At 37.5% G+C, this 19,956-nt stretch overlaps 1 protein-coding gene across 1 annotated transcript in view; it reads left to right on the top strand.

The window, feature by feature from the left end:
- LPAR3 (lysophosphatidic acid receptor 3) overlaps positions 1-19,956 on the top strand; it is a 121,950-nt gene that overhangs the window by 37,730 nt on the left and 64,264 nt on the right. The window contains exon 2 of the mRNA XM_051999209.1: positions 2,070-2,826. Coding sequence (XP_051855169.1) covers positions 2,091-2,826 — 736 coding nt within the window. The 5' untranslated portion in view covers positions 2,070-2,090. The remainder of the gene's footprint in view (positions 1-2,069; positions 2,827-19,956) is intronic.

The following is a 19,956-nucleotide window of genomic DNA, read 5'->3' as shown; positions in this document are numbered from 1 at the left end:
CAAGAAAAATAAAGACAAAAAAAATCTCAATCTGCATTCAGACTCCTTACATTCCTTATCTGCACATGGGTAGCAATTTTCATCCTAAATCCTTAGGAATTGCCTTGGATCATTGCATTACTGAGAATATCTTAAATCAATCCACATCTGATCATCATATAGTATTGCTGTTACTGTATACATTCCTCTCCTGGTTCTGCTCAGTTTACTTTGTAAATCAAGGAAAACCTTTCTAACACTAGAAGCAGCTTGGTTTGATAGGAGTGGTACTTATTTGATATCATTGTAGATTGAGTTGGAAGAAACTCTATCTATTAACAAGCCTAGAACTCTCTCCAAAATGGTCCTCAAAGTCTGGAATGCCACATTAACAAGTTTGAGCTTATCAAGAGAAAAATGATTAGCACGGTGAAGGGACCAAAAACCATACCTCATGAGGATCAGTTTAAAAAACTGAAAATTTTGAACCTGGGGTTGTGGGAATTTATGGGAGAATTTGATAATTTTTTTTTTTTTAATATTTAAAAGGCTGTTATATTCTGTATTGTCTTGGAGTTCAGAAGTAGGAGGAATACAATAGGAAGTTCTAGAGTCACATTTTGGTTCAATAGAAGAATAGAAGAAGAAAATAGAAATAGAAGATTGGTTCATAACAATCAAGAGATATCCTGAAAGTGAATTGTCTGCCATGGGAGTGAGCATACCTCTACTTGGAGGTCTTTAAAGTAAAGCCGGATGGCCACTTCTCAAGGATATTGTAGAAAGGATTCTTAGCTTCAGAGACACTGTACTGAAGAGAAAGAGATGTTATATTTATAATTAGTGGACCTGAGTTTGAATCTTGACTCCGACAAGTTCTTCTCTTTATAGATTAGGAAATTGACTCTTAACTGTCTTTGGATTCACTTTCCTAATCTATAAAGTGAAAGGATTGAACTCCATGGCCTTTGAGTCAGGTATAGGTCGATGATCCTATGAAAATGTCTTTATATGGCTGTGTCCAATTCTTTGCTCAATTAAAGCTCAATAAATGTTCTCTGAGTCTGGGGAAAATATGGATGTTATCAATACAATTTTAAAACAAAGAACCAATGTAGGAAAGGAGAGGGAGGTTTTTACTGGCAGACTGAGGTTCCTTAAGACTTATTGAAGAAATGTCATTTGATCAGCTAAGACACAGTTGTTTGCATGTCATATCCCCCATCATATTGGGTGCTTCTCAGGGATAGGAATTGGTTTTTTTGCCTGTTTTTTTTTTTAATCCCCAGTGCTTAGCACAGGACCTGGCATATAATAAATATTTAATAAAGTATCTATTTTGATAGATTCCTCTACTTTTGACCAGGTAAGATCATACTTGTCACTGACTGTCCTCTGGTTAGGACGGTTATGGTGAAAAATGAGTACACAAAGCAAGATGGTATACTGATGGGCACCAGCTAGCACAGTGCCTTGTACATAGGAGGCACTTAAATTCTTATGATTGGACTGGATTAGCATTGTTTTTCTGGAGAATAGTGGTTGTTTTCAGGGTTCAGGAATCTTGATCTGTAGCTCCCTCCCTTATACCACTTCCATAAAAGTATTTCACTTATTTAAAATTATTATCTAATGTTACTCAAGGAGACACATTTCCATCTTGCTTTGTGTATCTTGAAGATTCAACTTTTAGCACAATACTTGGTGCAAAGTGGGCATTTCATAAATATTTATTTAGGTTTTTCCACCTGACACAAGCTAAAATGTATGTGTTTTCTCTCCCTATTAGAATAGGAGCTCTTTGAGAGCAGGATTTATCTCAATCAACATTAAATGCATCAAATATTAAATAAATAAAAATTTATTAAATACCATGTGTGACAGGCAATGTGCTAAATTCTGAGGATATAAAAAGAGGCAAAAGACAGTACCTGTCTTTAAGGAGTTTACAATCTAATCTTGCTTTTCAATTTGTATCCTCCTTTCTTTGCACCTGGTGTTTTATAAATAGTTTTTGATTTATTAGTTTAATCATTCCTCCATACTGATATATTGTTTTTTTTTTTTTTTTTTTGCTGCTTCCTTCCTAGGCTATCCCGCCCTCTTCCATAATGAACGAGTGCCACTATGATAAACGCATGGACTTTTTCTATAACATGAGCAACACTGATACTGCCGATGAATGGACAGGGACCAAGCTCATGATTGTTCTCTGCTTTGGAACTTTCTTCTGTCTATTTATCTTCATTTCCAATTCTCTGGTCATCGCTGCTGTGGTAAAGAACAGAAAGTTTCACTTCCCCTTTTACTACCTGCTGGCCAACCTCGCTGCCGCAGACTTTTTTGCCGGCATTGCCTATGTGTTCCTCATGTTCAACACTGGACCCGTTTCCAAAACATTGACCGTCAACCGTTGGTTTCTGCGCCAGGGGCTCCTGGACACCAGCTTGACGGCCTCTCTAACAAATCTGCTGGTCATTGCAGTGGAGAGGCACATGTCCATCATGAGAATGAGAGTCCATAGCAATCTGACCAAGAAAAGGGTGACCCTGCTGATCCTGATTATCTGGGCTATCGCAATATTCATGGGGGCAGTTCCCACGCTTGGCTGGAACTGCCTGTGTGACATCTCTACTTGCTCTTCCTTGGCTCCCATTTATAGCAGGAGTTATCTCATTTTCTGGACAGTATCCAACCTGGTGGCCTTCCTTATCATGGTGGTGGTGTACCTGCGTATCTACATGTATGTGAAGAGGAAAACCAATGTCTTGTCTCCGCACACGAGTGGGTCCATCAGCCGCCGGAGGACCCCAATGAAGCTCATGAAGACAGTTATGACTGTCTTAGGTAAGAGAACAGACCAATGGCAAGTCAGCCATGACTAACTTACTGGGATAGGAGTCCTGTGATAAAATGCTTCTTTCTCAATTGAAGAACTTTCTGCCCACAAGTAACAGAAATGGATGTGTGGTTGTTTGATGTGTCTAGAAGCACCTGTTGCTTCTCAGGGCCTTAATTCCACAATGCATAGATCATTTCTCAACATGGTCATGCTGACAGATTCCAAGAATGGCCAAGGAGTTTTAGCAATGACATTAATAATAACTTGATATTTAAGTTGCACTATAAAGTTATCAAAGCATTTTATATACATTTTCTCTCTTGTTCCTTACAAAAACTCTTGTGAAGTAAATATCTTGAATAGTTTTATACCCTTTTTACAGACAAGGAAACTTAAGCTTTCTGAACCTCAGTTTCCTTCTCTGTAAAAGGGGTATAAATGGCTGAAGTATGTTTCAACCCAGGTTTTTCTCACCCCCAAGACCTTGACTTTGTCCACCACCTTGTATTTTAGCTTGAGAAATGCTCTCTAGAGAAAACCATGGATTGTATGGAGTGGTGTATAGGCCACAAAAAGAATGTTAAAAGGCAGCTGGATAATGCAGTAGATAGAGTACTAGACCTGGAGTCTAGTCCACAAGTCAAATCTAGCTCCAGATATTTACTAGCTGTGTGACCATGGGCAAGTCACTCTGCCTTGTGTTTTTTTTTTTTTTAATGGGGATAATGATAGCACCTGCCTCTTAGGGTTGTTATATGAAATTAAAAGTGAGATAATATTTTAAAGCACTTTGCAAACCTTATGCACTGTGTAAATGTTTGTTAGTATTATTATCTGTTTTCTACTATTATGTTTGTTAGTATTATTTATGTTTTCTTTGGTATCCAGATGGCATCATTTTGGAATCAGAGACTGTAATTATTGTAAAAACACTGCACATTTGGGAGATGCTGATACTCTTGGTGATTTATTTAGGCTTTTATTCTTTCCCTTGCATGAACTAAGATTCCTGGGCTGTTGTCCCAACTCTGTCATTAACTAGCCCTTCAACACAGGAGTATTGCCAATTTCCTCATCTGTAAAATAAAAGAATTGGATATGGAAGCTCTCAGTTGCTATTTTTTCATTGGAGATTCTCATTATCCATTAGAAACTTCACCAGAACATGGATAGAAACAAGAAAAAAAGAAAAGATTAAAATAATTTTTTTTTGTGATTTTTAGAAAATATTTATTTATAGGGAAAGTTGAAGTTTTTGTTTAAAAAATGAGATTGGGGGTGTTGGTGGGTTTTAGACACTAACTAGCATAATCAGTTCTGGAACCTAAGACAAGCACCATAAAATGTTCCATAAGCTAGAAGTAAGAGATGCCTCAAAGGAAAACCCAGTACCTGAGGATCCTTTGTAGGAAAAGATAGACATTTTCAATATTGCTAGGTTTTGGAATAGAATACAGCTTGGAACTTCACTGAAGGTGTGAAAACATATCAGCATTCTCTGAATTTTGGAGTCTTCAGACAAAGTCCTGATCACCCCATTCTTGTTACAGCTCCGTGAATAAGTGAGTATTGGCAGTGAGGCAATTCATTTTCATAAGGAAATTAAAAGACTTATTAAAACTTTCCAAAGTTCCTCAATGTGGAAAAACTCATCTTTATCCTCAATTTCTCATTTAATGAACTTGGGAAAACAAGAAAACAATATTTTAATTTTTGATGTGTATTTTATTAGGGAAGAGACTGATCAGAATAAACAAATAAGTTGGTGAATAAGCTGAGAAGTTGTGGGATGAAAATAGAAGAAGTTGGGAAAACTGGTTGCTCATGGGAGAAGTCTGGTTTTTGGAGGAACAGAGGAAGTTTCTAGTGGTTGAACAGAGGATCTAACAAAGGATGAGTCACCAAAAAGTGGAGGAAATGAAATTAAGGAGCCAGGTAATGTGACTCATTCAGATTTTTCTCTTCGCTTCCAGCCCCACAGGATAATGACAGATATTGTCAGGGTCCTAATCTAAACTTTGAATGAACAAGGATATTCTCTCCAAAACTGTTATTTGCTGATGTTTATGTAGCATTTGCAGTTTATAAAGTTCTCATAAGTATCATCTTAGTTGAGCCTCTCAATAAGGGAAACTTTACTGGTATCAATTGCCATTTTGTATATGAAGAAACTGAATTTTAGGGACATTTAGTAACTTGTCTATTTTTTATGAGTTGGCACATTTTGGAGAGAGAATCAAACGTCAGTTTTTCAAATCCAGCCTGATGTCTACCATACCAGGCTTCTCAAACTTGTTATACAATGAATGATGGATCACAAGGCTTTGCTTGATTATAAGGGGCACCCCACCCCACTTTCTGAGAAAGTCCATGCTTTCAGGTTACATTTGGTTCTTGCTTTTACTCTCTTGGACTAAGCTTAAAAAAGGTCTAATCCTATTTTTCCATGATATCCTTTTAAATATTTCAAAGTAGCTACTATATTCTACTCTTTTCCTTTTCAAAGCAACCATCTTTCAGATCCTTTAGTGAAATCTCATATACTATGAGCTTCATCATTCTGTTTACTCCTCTTTGAATGTCCCCCAACTTATTGATGCTTTTCTTAAAATGTAGTACCCCTAACTCAATATGGTACTAGTTATGGTTGGATTGGGGCAGAAGTGATCACTTCTTAAGATAGCCTTCTTTTTGGGGGAGACCATCAGGTGAAGTGATTTGTCCAGAGTCACATAGCTAGTAAGAGTATATCTGAATTTGAACTCAAATCCAATTGACTTCAAGGTCAGTCTCTATCCACTCTGCCTCCTAGATGCTCTGCCATGAGCTAGCTTTTTTGCTTGTTTGTTTGTTTATTCATTTGTTTTTTGGTGTGTGTGTATTTTATTTTATTTTATATGTAATACTATTTTATTTTTTCCAAATACATGCAAAGATAGTTTTCAACATTCACCTTTGCAAAACCTTGTGTTCCAAATTTTTCTCTCTCTTTTCCCTTCTCTTCCCTCCTCAATACAGCAAGTAATCCAATATAGGTTAAACATGTGTAATTGTTTTAAACATATTTCCATATTTGTCATATTATGCAAGAAAAATTAGAGCAAAATGAAAAAAAAAAAAAAAACAAGCAAACAACAAAAAAAGTGAAAAATCCTATGCTTTGATCCACATTCAGTCTCCATAGTTCTCTCTCCAGATGCACATAGCACTTTTCATCACCAGTCAATTGGAATCTATATGAACTGTTCTTGAGAAGGCCATGTTGGTCTTTTGATCATTTCTGCCTTTTTGAGATACTTACAGTCATTTAAATAATAGACTGGAGAATTTTCCCAAGCAGCAAATTTAGTTGGATGGTTTTATCACTTTTAGATTTTATTGCTTGACATAGTAGACCAAACACTGGCTCTAGATTGATTGAATCTAAGACTTCAAATCTTATTCCTATTGTTTATCTGTGTGATTTTGGGCAAGTCACATAATTTCCTTGGGCCTCAGTTTCCTCAACTTTAAGATGAAAAGATTAGACCAGGGAATCTCTAATGTCCCTTCCAATTCTAAATTGTGACACTGTATGTTTTGTTTTGTTTTTTTGCCCTTCTCTAGCCCCTTGGTACCTTTCCCATTCTCTATGACCTTTCAGAGATCACAGACAGTGACTCGGCATCATATCTGCCTTGGGATACAGTTTGTTTGGGCTTGTTAATTTGAACTCATCAAATCAGCTAGTTCCTGTCTTAATATTTCCCTCTGTGTTGTAAGATCAAACTTATATTACTAGAAATTAGACCTGCTTTCTATTCCCAGTGCTCTTACTAATTAGCTGTGACCTTAAGGCTCAGTTTCTTCATCTGTAAAATGAGGGGGCTGAACAAGACGATTTCTTCTATCCTTTTCAGCTGCTAAACTCAATTAAAGAGAGTGGGTGGGAAGGAAAATATGTCTCTGCATGATGTGTAACTGGGGAAGCCGCCAACACAAAATGCCCGGGATTGTCAAAATATTCCAGACCTATAGTTTCCAGCTGATGGTAGATAGGAGTGGAAAGCCACGCCTTGATTGACTGAATAAAATATGTTTAAATTGACTAAGAACAACATACCTCACATAATGTTCTAGTATTCTAGTGGCACTGTGATTAATAGGAGTATTCTCTTTAACCATACAGATTTAATCCATCCATCTTGTGCAACTTTTGTCTTTCTTCCAACACAAGTAGGCCATCCAAGTATGGGGTCTCTTCTAGTTTTTCGCTACCATGTTAGGAAGGAAATATTTTCGGTTTCCTGTCAGTCAGTTGTCAGTCAACAAATCCCTGAAATGTACCACATCCATTGCTAAGCATTTGGCTTATAGCTTTTTTCAAGCTAAATTATTTATTGTCAGTTTGGTAGCTGACCTTGGTGGCAGTTTTCATCTTTGTTGTTTGACAACATTGCTAGAAACATCATGATAAAAAGAACATGGGAGCAGGCAGTTTTGCTTCACTTTATTGGTGACTGAAAAAGTATGAGAGCATCTTCCCCATGCTGAGCACTTTGGATATAAAGGAGGACAAATGAGCTCCTGCCCTCAAGAAGCTCACACTCTATTCTGTATTTATTTTATATATTCTGACTAATATATGTTGTCTTATAAATTCGATTGTAATCTCCTTGAAGACAAGGCCTGTTTTTTCTTTTTTATATATTTAGCACAATGCCACAAAATCAACACATAATAAATGCTTATGGATTAGTAGATTAATTCTGTTAGTAAGTAATACACCCAGGATAGCTAAGATATAGCTAAAGGATAAGGTTAGAGGGAAAGCACTAGCAATGGAGGTTGGGGAAAGGGAGGAAATAGACCCAAAAAAGCTCTCCTGTAAAAGGCGGCAGTTGACTTGATTCTCAAGAAGAACCAAGGAGAGACCAAGAATCGAATGACAAAAAGGCATAGACTCGGAAGATGAAATGTGGTATGGCATGCATGGATGCCAACAAAGTGGGATCATGGACTTTGTGGAAGGGAGGAAGATAGGAAAAGACTAGAAAGGTTGGAGAAACTACCTTGTAAGGGCTTTTTATGCCAGGCGTTTACTTTTTAAATTTGTCACTTATTTATTGAAAATATTCTTTTCATTTAAAAATTTTGAGTTCCAAATTCTCTTCCTCCTCATTTCTCCCCCATTCACCAAGAAAGCAAGCAATATGATGCAAATTATATTGTGAAGTCATGCAAAACATATTTCTGTATGATCCACATTTTTTAAAAAGCAAGAAAAAGTAAGACAATTATGCTTCAATTTATAGTCGGAGTTCATCAGTTCTCTCTCTGGAGGTAAATAACCTTTTTTCATTGTGTCTCTTAGTGTTCATAGAGTTCAGGAAGGATGAAATTTGAGAAAAGACCATTCAATTTGATGATTAGGTAATTATTATCTTGATAACCTACGAGAAGGCTATTTCAGTTGAATGATTAGGTCTCAGAGAGTTCTAAGTTGATATATGAGGGGGAACTGATTTTGTTTTAAACTTGAAATTTTTTTTTGTTTTTAAACTTTTTTTTCCTCATGTGACTTCAGTATCCAAATGAAAGTTTTGCATAGCCTTTGTATCGATCTACCTCTTAACAAATGTGTAATGGATGCCCTTCATGACCTGTGGGGCACAACTTCATTAGGAATGAGATAATCAATCAACAATGGGTGGTTATTGAGTGTGAACATGAGTTCAGTAATGTGGTAGATATTTGGTGCATTAAAAACAGTGTAAACCATCTGAAGGATGGAATAAATCAGATCTAATAGGTCTTTTGCAACTTTAAGGTTTGAGGATTCTTTGGTCTCTGATGTTTAAAGAGATCACACTTTGACTGAAAGGACAGCTTGAAATCTTAGAAAATAATGTAAGAGAACGAGTCAATGAGCATTATCACGTTGTGAGTCAGGTACATGTCTAAGCACTGGGGATACAGAAAAAAAAATTCCCTACTCTCTAGGTATTTACCACCTAATGGGGGAGAGACAGTATATATATACTATGTATGTATAAAATGTATATATACATAGTTTTGCACAGAATATGTATTGAGAAGATACAAGGTAACCTTAGAAGGAAAGAAGATATGAATTACATCTAGAAAGCAGAGCAATGATACTCCTGATTACAGATGTATCTGTTTAGATATATTAGATATGTTTAGAGTATCTAAACAGATACTCCAAGACTGGGTAATAATAGTAATATGTAATATTACTAATGTATTAATAATATTAATGTATTAGTAATGACTAACATTTACATGGTGTTAAGATTTGCAAACCTCCATACATACATTGTATTATTTCCTCCTTACAACAACTTTGTAAGGTAGGCAGTTTCATGATATCCATTTCTTACATTAAGATCACAGGATGGCTAGATCTAAAAGCTGACTTTTACATAGTTACATAGGTAGTTATGGTATTGTTGAATTGTTTTGATCATGTCCGACTCTTCATGATCCTATTTGAGGTTTTCTTTGGCAAACAGACTAAAGAGGTTTGTCATTTTCTTCTTCAGCTCATTTTATTGATGAGACAACTGAGGCAAAAAGGGTTAAGTGACAAAGTCCAGGTTTACACAACTAGCAAATGTCTGATGTGGAATTTGAACTTGGGTCATTTCTGAATGCGGACTGGTACTCTATCACTATACTCCTTGAGTAGTAAGTAGCATAGTGGGACTTGAATCCAGATCCTCTAACTGCCCTTTCTATAATTACCCTGCTCATGAAGGCTTAGAAAATACACCTAGATTCTTGTGCTTTAAACCAATAATATGAAACACAATAAATGGGGCCAACATATCCACAAGGATTCCTGCAGACTGCTTATTAAAACTCAAACTTTGAGTTTTAAAATGTAATGTTATTTAGGTCCTATTTGCTTCACTTATTAAGTTTTTTTCCATTTACATTTTAATCTGTTTCGCCCACTGTGTCTGATACCTCTACTCTAGTATAGGTGTTCTCAAACTTTTTGGTCTCATTAACCCTTTATCCTTTTAAAAATTATTGAAGACCCCACAGAGCTTTTGTTTATGTGGATTACATTGATTTGAGATTTGCCATATTAGATATTAAAATATATTCATATTATGATTTTTAATATGAAAAATATATATAGCATTTTATATATGGGGCAGTTTGGTGGCCCTGAAAAGCTTGAAGACTGGTCTTCCTGGTTCAAATCTGGCTTCAGATACTTACCAGCTGTGTGACCTTGGGCAAGTCATTTACCCTATTTGCTTCAGTTTCCTCATTTGTAGAAGAAGCTTCAGAAGGATATAACAAAGCACTCCAATATCTTTGTCAAGAAAACACCAAATGGGAGCACAACGAATCAGATACAACTGAGTGAACAGAATTACATTTTATATATAGTATCATATATATTTATTGTTATTATTTGACCTGATGGATCCTTTAAAAGTCTTTTTGGAGGTGGGGGGGCACGGGGGGAGGGGTCCCAAATTGCTGTGGTAGAAGATTCTATAGCCAGATTGTACATCTGAAAATTTTAAAGATTTTCACCTTAAGTTCTGTTTTGGACATGTTGAGTTTGAGATGCTATTCAGGATTTCCTAAAGGGAAGTTGGTTATATGAGACTAGAGTTTAGGGCCAAGGTCAGGGCTGGATATAGATGTATTATGTATGTATATATAGAGAGATAAAGATAGATATAGAGATAGATAGTTATATACATATATATGTATATATAATGTCAACACACATATATGTATATGTATGTATATATATGCAGATATAGCTAGACACATATAGGATAATAAAGTCTGCATAGAGATAATAATTGAATCTGTGGTAGCAGATGAGATCACCAAGAGAGATTCCAAAGGGATAAATGGGTGGGCAGAAACACTAGGCATGGATACACTCATGAAAGGCCTGTTGTTAAATCCCACCTCTATGTTTTCTAGAAACACAAACCATTCTTTAGTTTTTAGTTTCCCTATATGCAAAATGGAAATAATAATAGTACTTACCTCACTGGGTGGAGTTTTGAAGTTCAAGTGTGATAGTGTTGAACACATATTATGCAAATGTACAGCCCTTATTATCTTTTCAGACTAAATAGCTGACACAGCTCTCTCTTTGTGAGAGTTGCGAGCCAATATTCCGAGATACATAGGCAGATAGAACATTTATTAAGCACTTATAATGTTCTAGGCGCTGTGCTAAGCAAGTACCAGGGATTGCAAAGATGAGCAAGCAAAACAGTCCCCGAGTCCTAGCTTACATTTTAATGAGGGAAGAAAACATATTAAAGAGACCTGTAATGTAAGGGTGGGGGCTTGTGAAGTGATTTGGAGGCCTCTTTCAGACTAGGATAATACTGAAGGCTCACTTGTCGGGGATGCAATCTAAAGTTCCAAGCAAGCATGAGGAAAATGAGGAGGATGGTGATTGTGGAATGATATGAATAAATGAGTGAATGAAAACACACTTTTAAAGGCCTGCCACTTTCCTGGGTCCATGCTGATGACTGGGGGGCAAAAATACAAAAGTCTATTTAGTCTTATCCTTAGGGGCTTTACAATTCATTGGTGAATAATTCACAAGTTGGGGAAGGGTGATCAAGAACATTGGTCCCTCAATATTTGGTTGCAGCTGGGGCAAGAGGCTGGTTTTCACACAGAAAGATGCAAGGTTTCATGTTGAAAAGGGGGATCCTATTCTGAAGCATCTGTCACCATCTGAACAAACCATTTGTTTTCCCTTTCTGTCTCCAGTACCTGGACTTCTTCCTTTGTTATCTTCTTACCCTAAGAGATAAGGACAGACCACATTTTAGCCTCTGTGATTTGGCTAGACCCTTCTTGACAAAAACCAAACTTCTTTTTCATGCCTTTTCACAAGAAAAAGTGGAAAGAACCCTGGTATCAAAGGACCAGGGTTCAAGAACCACCTTTTGAAATCATTTAACTTCCCCAGTCTCAGTTTCTTCATCAGTTAAATGATGAAGTTGGACTAGATGGCTTTTGAGTGTCCCGAGGCAATGGTCCAATAAATTTTATTATGAACTAAGCACTGAAACTACTTCTCTAAAGGGATATACATGCCATTGGAGGATTATTCATGTATATGGTTTCTGTTTCTTATTTTTTTCCCATAGTCTGAACCTATAATATAATGTGTTCAGAGTCTTTCACTTATGGGTTTCCTCAGACCTTGACGTTGAGAGGGTCTCTCCTAGGGCCCAAATCTTATCTCTACACTGATTATCTACAGTCTTCCTATGTAACAAGCACCTATGTGGCATAGTGCATAGAGCTCTGGACCTAGAGTCAAGAATACCTGACTTCAAATCTGTCCTCAGAGCAAAACTGAGGCAGAAAAAGGTTAACCAATTTGCTCAGGTAGTATGTCTTAAGATTTATTTGAATTCAGGTTTTCTTAATTCTGGTTCTCCTACTTTCTTCACTGTGGTACCAATTGGTTTACCTCACTGCAGCTCAGAACTCCTGAATTCAAATAATCCACCAGCTTTAGCCTTTCCCAGTTGCAGAGATTATAGGTGTTTGTTGTCACGGCTGGCCACTCTTATCCACTTTGCAAGGCTGCCCCTTGACTATCCCCAAAAGAAGTGGATTGCCATAAGAGGAAGTAGGTTTCTTCTTACTAGAAGTCCTCAGACTAAGGCAATATGACCACTTTTTGGTATGTCTTAATGGAAATTCTTTTTGGCGATAAAGTAGGCTTCCAAAGTCCTTTCCAACTCTGAAATTCTCCAATTCTCTCATGGACAGAATTGCTATCAAAGGACAGTTTGGACTAGATAGCCTCTGAGATTTCTTCCCTTTTGGATATCACATGATGCTGGGAATATCCTTGTTTGAATGTCAAGACTAAACACCTGATCTTGCTTTCCAAAGGGCACTTTACTCATGATGAAAAGGCTTGTGCTGTAATATCCTTTAGTTAAATAAATCTAAGTCACAAAATACACAACTTGACCAAAGTGGAAACGCCTTATTGTAAAACAACCCAGAACAGTGTTCACCGGGAAGTTTTCTTGTTTTCCCTACTTGAAATGGGTGGGACATGTTTCTATTTTGAAATGTTAAAGAAAAAAAAGGTTGAAAAGATTTATCGTATGTGGGTTAAAAAACAAAAAAGTAAACTTCATGTGCCCTTTTTATCTCCCCCTTTTTAGAGTAAGGGATTATTATCTTAAAAGTAAAATGTATTTAAAATGAGAAACTTTAAAAATATTCAGGACTTAAAGTGAGTTAAAAAAATAAAGAAGTCAGAATTTCTTTTTTCTCTTGTCTCTTCACCCGGCTTAATCTTGATTCCTTATCTTTGTGGGGTGCTTTGGAAAGATTACAGCAGCTTTGAAAACAACATGTACTATTTATTATATAGGTTTTCTTGAAATGGAAATTTATTGTTTTATATTGAATCCTGTTATGGTCCCCTGCATACATGGCAGTGTTTATTTTTCATTTCTCATTTTGTATTTAAGTATAAAATTTAAAAATTACCCCCCCAAAAAAAAAATTTGAGGGGCAAAGTAAACTTCATATGCCCTTTCTATTTTCCCCTTTTTAGAATAAAGGATTCTTATCTTAAAAGTGAAATATTTTAAAATGAGAAACTTACATAATGTGATTTTAAAAAAATAAAGAAATTGGAATCTCTTCTTTCTCCTGGAGTCAGAAGCCTCAAGTTCAAATTTATCTTTTGACACTGTTACTTTTATAATATTGCCTACATTGCTGATACTCCCTTGGCCTTTGTTTCCTTAAATATAAAATCAAGAGATTGGATCAGATGGCATTTGAGGTACCTTCTTGTGAGGGATAGGGATAAAAGATTCTATGTATAAAGTTTAAATGTTAGAAGAAATGAGAAGAAAGCTAATCATTCCTGCTTTTCCTTACCCAAAAGCCTTGTTAAGGTATTCACAATATTTTTATTAAATTTTTTTGACTTTTGGTTTTATTAATATAGGAAAACTCCAGTGAAGAATTTCTAATAAATACAAATTTTTTACTGTTTTGCACTTTAAAGTCTTCAGGGGAACTCAGGGAAAGGTGACTTGTCCAGGGTGACATAGCCAATATATGTCAGAGATTTTACTGGCCCTTCAGCCAACTCTGTACCTCTTATTAATTATAAGGGTCCCCTGAAATTGGTGATTTTTAAAAGCATATCAACATTTATGATCACATTTGATCCTCTTAGTAGTTTTGTGAGATAGATTCATCATCACTTATTTTATGATTTTACAAATGAGGAGATGGAGACTCAGAGAAACTAAACAGATGTGTGATCTTGGACTATTCAGTAACAGAGCAAACATTTTAACTTCAATCTGAGATAGGGATGCTTGTTTCTTTGAGGCTGTAGAGCCTCCTTTCTTGCTTGCAGCAACTCTGATATATTCTCAGAGCTGTTGAGTGTTTTTTAAGTATTAGGCTCAGATGGCTTCTGTTCCCTGCATGAATATTCTCTGCATAACTGCATCATGCTGCCCTTTTTCCTTTGGATCAGAAGGACTCCACTCTGTATTCAAGAAAATACCTCTTTTAGCCTTAGTTGATCCCTGGGAATGTTATTAGTCACTTGGGGGCTAAAGACAAAAATCCCTGAGAGACCCATTGTTTTTCCACTGAGAAATGCAGGATTTGGTTCACCACTGCAGTGTGCCGGGCACTGTGCAAAGTCATTCAGCATTTGTTAAGCACCTACTATGTGCCAGGCACCATGCTAAGTGCTGGGGATACAGAAAAAGATAAGACAGTCTTAGGTTTTGAGAAACTATATACAAATATCTATATAACAAACAAGATACAAAAAGAAAGAATAAAAGTCCTTGCCTTCAAGGTATATTATATAATCCAAAGTGTATTGGGGTTTACTTAGCAAAAAGACTGGAGGGATTTGTCATTTTCTTCTCCAGATCATTTTACAGATAAGATACTGATGCAAATAGGTGCCCAGGGTCATTCAGCTAGTAAGTGCCTGAGGCCAGATTTGAATGCAGGATGAGTCTTCCTGACCCTAGGTCTGGCACTGTAGCTGTTCATGATAGCTCCCCAATAAATGGTGGTTGAATCGAATTCAATTGGATTCAACTGTCTGATAGGTACAGGCTTTTTCCTTTCCTCTATTCCCTAAAAGCAGTTCCCATTCCTTCTTTAATTTATTTGTTTATTTTTAAAAGAATTTTACTACTGTGGAAACAAGGAGGTCAGTTAAGAAACAAAGAAATGTTGAGAGAGAGATAGAGACAGAAACAGAGAGACAGAGAGAGAGAGAGACAAAGAGAGACAAAGAGACAAAAGAGAGAGACAGACAGAGACTTGGGGTGTGTGTGTGTGTGTGTGTGTGTGTGTGTGTGTGTGTGTGTGTGTGTGTGTGTCAGAGAGAGAGAGAGAGAGAGAAAGAGAGAGAGACAGAGAGAGAGACAGAAAGAGATGGAGGAGGTAATCTATTGGAGAAGATAAGGGATGGGATCAAGGACGTTTGTAGAGGGAATAGCCTTGGCAAAGAAAAAGAGCATTTCATTATCAGAAAGAGGAGTAGAGAAGAAAAGAGTGGAGGATCACATCCTTCACTTTTTGAGATGAAGAAAAAAGAAGAGGGAACTCATGTTGAATGACTTCTGTTTTTCTCACTAAAGTAGGATCAACAGCTGAGAAGCTGGAAGGAGAAAGAGATTGGGAAATTTGGGGAGAAGGCAAGGTTTGGAGCAGCCTCTGTGAGTTAGGAAATTGATTAGGGAGGAATAAAAGGATTGCTTTGTTACATGAGAGCCTAATTGAAATGAGATAACATAATTTTATGGTGGACTTAGTTGATTTGTGTGACTTCTTCTGGACCTGTTATACAAGAACAATGAAGCATGGGAATGAGGAGGGACGCATTTATGGGAAGCATCTAGAGTTAGGATTTGGCAGGACATGGGCAGTGCTAGGATGAGAGCTTCAAGAACCCAGTGTGGAGCTGAACAGGTTAACTGTTGATTCACAGTGGGAAAGGGAGGAAAGTGGAGCTGAAACTGAAGCAATGGTTTGAGAAAGTATTGAAAGAAGCTGTTGATTTGCAGCTCTGCTCCATATTCCCTGGAGACTATATGGACTGAAGATTTGGACTAGGTCCCATTTCCCGAACTTTAAGTGGCCGTTCTTATGGGAAACTAGATCTAAAGTTGTAAGAGATTATGGAGACCACCTAATCTCACTCCCTTCCTCCTGTTACCAGGAAGGTTAAATGAGCATACTAAGGGTTAGAGGCAGGATTTGAATCCAGGTCTTCTGGTTCCAGAATGAGTGCTCTTTGCACTATGTAAAAATGGCTAATGTAGGTTTCTTCTCTGCTCTAAACCCTCCAATTACTCAAGAAAACTTGTTTCCTCCTCTTTGAAACTTATCGCCCTCTGTGGACTTCTCCTGGCTACTGGCTCATTGGCACCGATGCAAGAGCTAATGTAACTACACTCTCTGGGGCCAATGAGCATTTGGCACTGTGGTGCTTAATAAATGCTTTATTGATTAATAGATTGATCGATCCACCAACCCAGCTGTCTGTTCCACCTGTTCTGGGACTAAGGAGTTATCCTTAGAAGCCCTTTCCTCTCTGCAAGGACATGGTTTGCTTGACTTCTTAAGAAGAGACCCAAAGCAGAAAAACAAATGCTTTCAGCACAGTGAATATAAATGAAACTTCCTTCTCTTGCTTCCTTTGCCCCACTCCAGTTCATACCAATTAGGTCATGGAATACACAGATAGAACCATAAGCAATGCTGAGGAATTAGGGTCAAGGTCAGTATGGACAATTCAGTTCATTTCTTTTTAATTTAATTAATTTCAGTTCAACAGAATACCTATCATGAGCCCTAGTAAGAGGCACCCCTAGTGTAGTATATAGAAAACTTGCTTCTAGGTGAATCTGAGTTCAGATTCTGTCCTTGATAGATCTGAGCTATGCAATCCTAGGCAAGTAACTTAATTTCTCTGGGCACAAGGAAAGGCAATGAATTGCAGTGAAGGTGCTTGCTCTGCATTGGTAGAGGAAATTTCAATTTCAGAAATTCTCTTGAAATCCTAGGTTCCCTTCTTACATCTCTCCCTATGCACCAGATACTGGGAATGGGGAAGTTAAAACAAAAATAGGAACTGTCTTCTAAGAGTCTATATTCAGTGGATAGTAGGGAGATACAATACAACATAGCTCATCTGTCTATCAATCTGCCAGTCTCTAGCTCTGTCATCTAGTTCTATCTAAATTTATCTTTGTATCTGACTATATCTGTGTATATGTCTAATTATATTTATCTATTAATTTATATCTATGTCATTTTCTCTATCGTGGCTATCTCTATATTTATTTATCTATCTGTCCATATATGCATAGTGCTTTTATGGTCAACCATGTACATTTAGATTATCTAATTAAGATCCTTACAATGGTAAAGTAGATATTGGTATTATTGTCATTTTACAGATAAGGCAACTGAGGCAGATAGCGAATAATTGGCTTGCTTGGTTTCACGTAGATAATAAACATCTGAAGAGGATCTTGAATTTGAGACATCTTCACTTCCACATCCAACAGACTTGATGTACTTCATCAGTTTCTCTAATGCACAGAGATAAATATGGTACCAGAGAGTGAGAGGGCTTAAAGGTGACTCCACTGAACAGGGTATATCTGAACTGAGGATTGAAGAAGATTCTAAACCTGAGTGAAGGCATGGAGATGGGAGTGGGAAATTTGAGTTCAGAGGATAGCTAGCAATTTCATTTGACAGGCACGTAGAGGCCATGAAGGGGAGTGCTATGACATAAGGCTGAATAGGAAAGTTGGTGCCAAATTGTGGAGTGGATACCTGGCCCCAAAGAAGCTGACCAAACTTCCTTTGCGCAGGCCATCCAACAAAGCTGTCAAGTCTTAAATACCGAGGACTCGAGCCAGACCGGCATCAATGATCTAATCTAGGGAGAAAGACTCTGCATTTCATTGCCAGTCCAATAAATTACCCCATTTCCCCTGAAATCCTTTTAATGAATCCTCTTAGTGATAGATAGTCTCTGCATTAATAATTCAATTCACTCTTGGAGCACTTAGGAATAAAACATCACAAGTAAAGACACTGGCCGCTTATGCAGTAGCATTAGCATAGAATAATGGGGCCATAAAAATATACAAACATATCAGTAGCACTTTCCTTATAAGAAATTATACTTCAGTATTTGAAAGAGCCTCAGTTTCATCTGCCCTGCTGAGGGTACTTCCTCCATCAACACAGATCAGTTTCTCTCTGACTTGGTAGACAGTTGCTATAGTTGGGACAAAGGAAAGGAGAAAGAGCTCTGTGGTGATGAACTTTTTAGAACATAACTAGTCAGGTCCTTGGGTAACTGGCCTATGGTGGCTTTAGTGACTCCTCTGAAGGTAGGATCTCCTTTCCTTTGATGATCACTGGGCAACAATGACCATAGACCAGGGGTACAAGAGGAAAGATATTGAATTTGGGTTATAAAAGTCAAGGATTCAAATTCTGCCTCTATCCATCTGACCTTGGGTCACCTCACCTCTTCATTTTCTTCTTCTGTACAAAGAGAAAGTTGGACTTAAGGGTATTTGAACGTTCCTTCCAGCTGTCAAACTATGAGTCTATGACTATTTTCCTTTTCCCTGGGGCAACATTACTGTGGAGATCTGGAAGGGAAACATTCCATGTGATTGGCTCTTTAGTGTACTACCTTAATCACTGGCAAAAATTTGATGTGGAAAGAGCCAGCATGGTGTAGTGCTCATAGTTGTCAAACTTAAAGCACTATGTATGCTCAGTGTTTGGACTACAGAGATGAAGAATGAGTGTTCCTGCCCTCCAAATACATTCCACACTGGGGGGAACCAGTCCTATTTAATAGCCTTACAGAGCTGATTCAAGAAGGAAAATCTTCTATCACTTTTCCCTGGGTCTGGCCCCTGGGTGTCTGATTGGGGACATTGGGACTCAGAGGAGTCCTGGCATGAATAAGTTCCACTGTGAAAAATAGCATCTGTTATGACAGAAATGACAGTTTTAGGGTGGATAGATGCATGTGGCATCTCTTTATCTGGCTCAGTGTCTACCAAGGAAAAGAGCTATAATGCTGAATTACCCATAGGCTTCTATAAAGAACTATTCAGTCAGCAGCAACAAAGAGCCCACAGCAGCTTTAATTCTGCACACTTCTCTGGGGGTTGGAGAGGTAGGCAAGATATCTGATGGGCCAGATGAAGTTCTTGTTCAGGGTCCAAATTGGAGTGCATAGATTCTAAACTCCTTTCCAACCATGATATTTTGTGATTCTGTGATTATTGTGATAGTTTCAGGAAAGGGAAAAGTGTGTGTGTGTGTGTGTGTGTGTGTGTGTGTGTAGAGTTAAGTGATTTATCCTGTGTTGAAATCAAGTCCATTGACTATGCGAAGGACTCTACCAATGATTGTTGTTTGTCCTTCGTTCTTGAAGAGGGCCATGACATCAGGGAGGCGATGCCATGAGAAGCAAGTGAATTGGATTTAAGGGAGGGAAAGCTGTACAAGGTTACCTGCTGCTCCCTTTTTCCCTCCAGAGCCATCTGGGTCCAGTGACAAGATATAGATCAAGACGACTGGAGATGGTCCTCCCCAGTGAAATCAATTGATCAATGCCTGGCACATATTAAGTGCTTAATAAGTGTTTGTTGATTTTCTGAATAAAGATACTTCCTTCAGGTATGATTTGTATGGTGGAGAAGAAGCAGAGGGATAAGAGTGGGGCTAAATAGGGTACCTGGATCTGAGATTAGATTACAGTTAACTAAAGTTGCCTTAGGGGCACTGAAAGGTTTTGACATGTTCTGAGTTACTCAGGAGGTGTGTAGGAGAAGCAGAATTGGAGCCTATTTCCTTTTTGCCTCTCAAATGCATGTGGATAGCAAGTGCCCAGTCCAGATAGTAAGATCATAGAATCATTGGTTTTAGATTTGGAAGAGACTCCAGAGAATATTTAGTCAACAAACATTTAAAAGTGCCTAGAATATGTCTGATACTCCATTAAAGAAGTTCTGAGGATATTAAAAAGAGAAGACATTTCTTGCCCTAAATGA

The sequence above is a fragment of the Antechinus flavipes genome, chromosome 4 (genome assembly GCF_016432865.1).
Source record: "Antechinus flavipes isolate AdamAnt ecotype Samford, QLD, Australia chromosome 4, AdamAnt_v2, whole genome shotgun sequence".
Classification (NCBI taxonomy): domain Eukaryota; kingdom Metazoa; phylum Chordata; class Mammalia; order Dasyuromorphia; family Dasyuridae; genus Antechinus; species Antechinus flavipes.
The sequence above is the reverse complement of the archived record's forward strand: the minus strand, read 5'-3'. Positions and strand labels throughout refer to the sequence as shown.